Consider the following 3,731-nt stretch of genomic DNA (forward strand, 5'->3'; position numbering starts at 1 on the left):
AGAAAACACACACACACACACACACACACACACACACACACACACACACACACACACCTACCCATGCACACACCCACACATGAGTCTCTCAGGAAAGGTGACCCTCAGCTCACAGCTGAAATATGACATTTGAAAATAAAAGATTTGATCAGTATTAGTGTCATAGAAGTAAACAAACAGCTCAGGAGACACATGTTTCTCCTCATGCTGTCTGTAACTAACAAGACAAAGCCGAGACTGCGTTATTGAGTTTGCTGATGAATTGTTAATAATCCTTTGTGCATAGCAGGATATTAACAATCTTCTTCTTCTTCTTCGGCTAGTAAAGTTCTTGTCCTAATGGATGTATAGATTCTCAAATCAATATACAAACGTGTGTGTTTTCAGAGGGTGATAAATAAATGATTTCTTAAATAATACAAGATGAACTGCAGATAACAGCTCATGTGCCCAGAATATACAGTATACACACACACACACACGTAAAAGCTGCATGTTTGTAAGAAACAAATCCATCATTAAGATATAATGGATTGTTAACTTCAAACATTTTCTTCTGGCTAAAAAAAACGAGTCCATAATCCATAATAACGCTTCCTCCAGTGGAAAAGTCCATCTCCTGTTGTCTCTCACTCCAAAATCCACCCACATACAGTATTTGTTTAGAGCTGTTTTAGCTTGTAAACGGTGCTTGATCTGTGCAGATTTCTCTCCCGATTCAGACCAGATCACTTTTTCACTGGAGGAAGCGTTATTATGGATTATGGACTCGTATTTAGTCTATAAGTGAGAGTTTAAGGTTAAAACATCTTGATGATAGATTTGTTTCTAATAAGATGTTAACTGATGGATTGAGGTGGTGTGGATTACTTGTGGATTATTGTGATGTTTTTATCAGCTGTTTGGACTCTCATTCTGACGGCACCCATTCACTGCAGAGCATCCATTGCTGAGACACTGATGCAGTGCTACATTTCTCCAGATCTGATGAAGAAACAAACTCATCTACTTCTTGCATGGCCTAAGAGTGAGGACATTTTCAGCAAATGTTAATTTTTCATGTTCATGTTCAAAATGCACTTTCTTTATCCTGTTTTGACCCAATTTTTTTACTTGTAAAATGGAATGTAAATATGTAAATAAATGGGTAGCGAAAACAACTTTCATGTTATTAAGAGACAAAAAAGACCAGAGACACAAGTAGTCCACAATAAACAACTGTCATAGGATGTATTTTTGTTCCAAGTAGCAAATCATTGACAAAAAGCACGGGCAAAGAGTGATAAATATGGAGCGTACAGCCTTTTCTGCAAAATCTGAAGTCTTTTGCACGAACGCATGTATTCACAACAACATCGCACTCGCCAACTCACACATTTATTTTGATTTAGCTATACAATGATCACTTCTTTAACTCCGTTAAACGTAATACTGAGCACTGAATCATTCAAAGGCAAAAGGAGAAGGTGACGTTACAAAGTTTCATTTCAAAAGAATATTTACAACCAATGAATGTCATTATACACACCTTAGAAACCGTACTATTGTGCCAGATCTCTGGACAATAACTGTTTTATGTACAAAAAGGGCAAAAACTTAGGGACACGTCGCTCCTCTTCAGCAGCCCCAGTCTCTCGGACGGTTCCCCATAATGCACCGTGAATGTTAATGTCCCTAGACTCGACAAGGCATTTCAGTTCGTCGGTTTAACTGGATTAGTCCGATACGAGGTAAAAGAGCGTCATATGAAATATTCTTTTTGGTAATCACTGACAATGCTCTGTGAGTTTGGATCCGTGTTAAAGGGCGTTTGAGGACTGTCATCTGTTTTTCCCGCTTTGGGCTCTTGGGGCTGAAACGTTTCTTTCCGCCGGTACAGGAATCGTGCCATCACAGCCAGCGCGGCCAGACTCACAAATATCACGACGGCAATGACACCTGAAAAACAGCACAGCGACATGCAAAATAGTGAGGAGACTCTAGACAGCAGAGCTAGACGATATGACTCAATTACATTTCTACATCTTTGGATAATGAAACATGCAAAATGGACATGCATTATGTATGCACAATAAAAATACATTATGAAGTAAAAAAATGTAATGAATATGTATTAATTGAATTAATAAACACATAATAATTTGTAATGAAAACAGAAGGAATTTCATATCTATAGTTCATGATGATAATTCAACATTCGATGTAAGCACTGAAAAAGAAAAAAGGGGAAATTAATATAAATAAAAAAATAAATAAAAATATATTTATAATAATATATTTTATAAAAGTAAAATATAAACAATATATTTATATTAATTAATATTAATCTAAATGAATATTAATTCCAATACTAATATATTTAAATACATTATAAACAAATATAAATTTAATTAAACTAATTACATTTATATAAAAAAATATGTATAATTTGTAATGAAAATTGAAGGAGTTCCATATGGTTTATGGTGATAATTCAAAATTTGCTTTAGCCATTGCAAACACATTTTGGGGGGAAATTAATTAAAAATTAAATTTTTTTTTTAGCTGTTAAATACAGACTATCAGTAAGGGCCAGAGATTTGGCAAAAAAACCCTGGCGACTGGCGCTCTGATGGTCTCGTTACGTGAATGCTTCTTTGTCTCAATTCTACTCGCTGTCAGAGCCAAACGCCTCTAAAATGTTTCTCTCCTTTGTGGCCGGTTAAGCATGGCACATTTAATTATAAAGGGTAAAAGAAATGTCTAATTGAAGCGCCAAAATAAATCTCAACTCAATTTAATGCCACATTACGGTGGCTGTGAAAAGGACAAAGTGTATTCGGGATTGTAGCAGAAACCCCTTAATCAGCAAATAATTTCTTTAAATGTTTAATTAGTTTTGGGGGCCTTTGTTAATTTCATTCTATTTACCGATAGCTTTGGAGAAGTCTTTATATTCGGTCAATGTGAACGCAGCCGTTAATCAGTCATTATTGAGGGCCGCTGCCGGGTTGGAGGTTTTCTGATTAGTTTTATAGAGTCTTTCAAAAGCACACGGAGACTGAAGTTCACTTTGCATGACAAATCATCCGACGTCTTTGTCATTAAGTGCAAGTTTTAGCTCACAAAATGTAAATTGCCTCTCAAAATGTTGTTCCAAATCTGTATGACTTTCTTTCTTCCCGGTGAACACAAAAGGAGATGTTTAGCACAATGTTCACGCTGCTCTTTTCCATACAGTGACAGTAAACAGGTGTGTAAACTTGCACCTGATTTTCATAGAAAACGTCATATACAGAAATAATTTTGGTGTAAATTTCACAAATAATGACAAAGAAATGCAAGTAACACATTGAATTAAACATGACAATTTGAAGTAGAAAGACTAAAAGAGTGTTTTCTTGTACTTCAGTAATTTATGTTGTTTTTACAGCTTCAAAAAAGATTTTTTAAAAAAGATTATGACCTTAGAAGACTTATTCACTGTAAAATATTATAATTTTGAAGGTGTATAAATGCTACAGTAAAACCTGTTAATTGGTTAACAGTAAGTTTCCTTACAATACATAGTGGATATCATTTTAACTTTTAATTTTGGCATTTTTAATATCGTTTTACAGAAAAATACTGTAACGTTTTTGGTGAAAAAGTCATATTATAATTTGCAGAATCACGTGTGACTTAAGTTTTTTCTTCATTTTTTTTGTTATCATTTATATACATTAGGGTTTTACATTGCATCTTTTGTTCTT

At 34.5% G+C, this 3,731-nt stretch overlaps 1 protein-coding gene across 1 annotated transcript in view; it reads right to left on the reverse strand.

Moving 5' to 3' along the window:
* Window positions 1-1,221: 1,221 nt before the first annotated feature.
* The window catches only part of LOC107687381 (contactin-associated protein-like 4), a 119,633-nt gene continuing 117,123 nt past the window's right edge, over window positions 1,222-3,731 (reverse strand). The window contains exon 26 of the mRNA XM_016484676.1: window positions 1,222-1,938. Within this exon, the coding sequence (XP_016340162.1) occupies window positions 1,742-1,938 (197 nt within the window). The 3' untranslated portion in view covers window positions 1,222-1,741. The remainder of the gene's footprint in view (window positions 1,939-3,731) is intronic.

This window comes from Sinocyclocheilus anshuiensis, unplaced genomic scaffold, assembly GCF_001515605.1.
Source record: "Sinocyclocheilus anshuiensis isolate Anshui unplaced genomic scaffold, SAMN03320099.WGS_v1.1 scaffold3005, whole genome shotgun sequence".
Lineage (NCBI taxonomy): Eukaryota > Metazoa > Chordata > Actinopteri > Cypriniformes > Cyprinidae > Sinocyclocheilus > Sinocyclocheilus anshuiensis.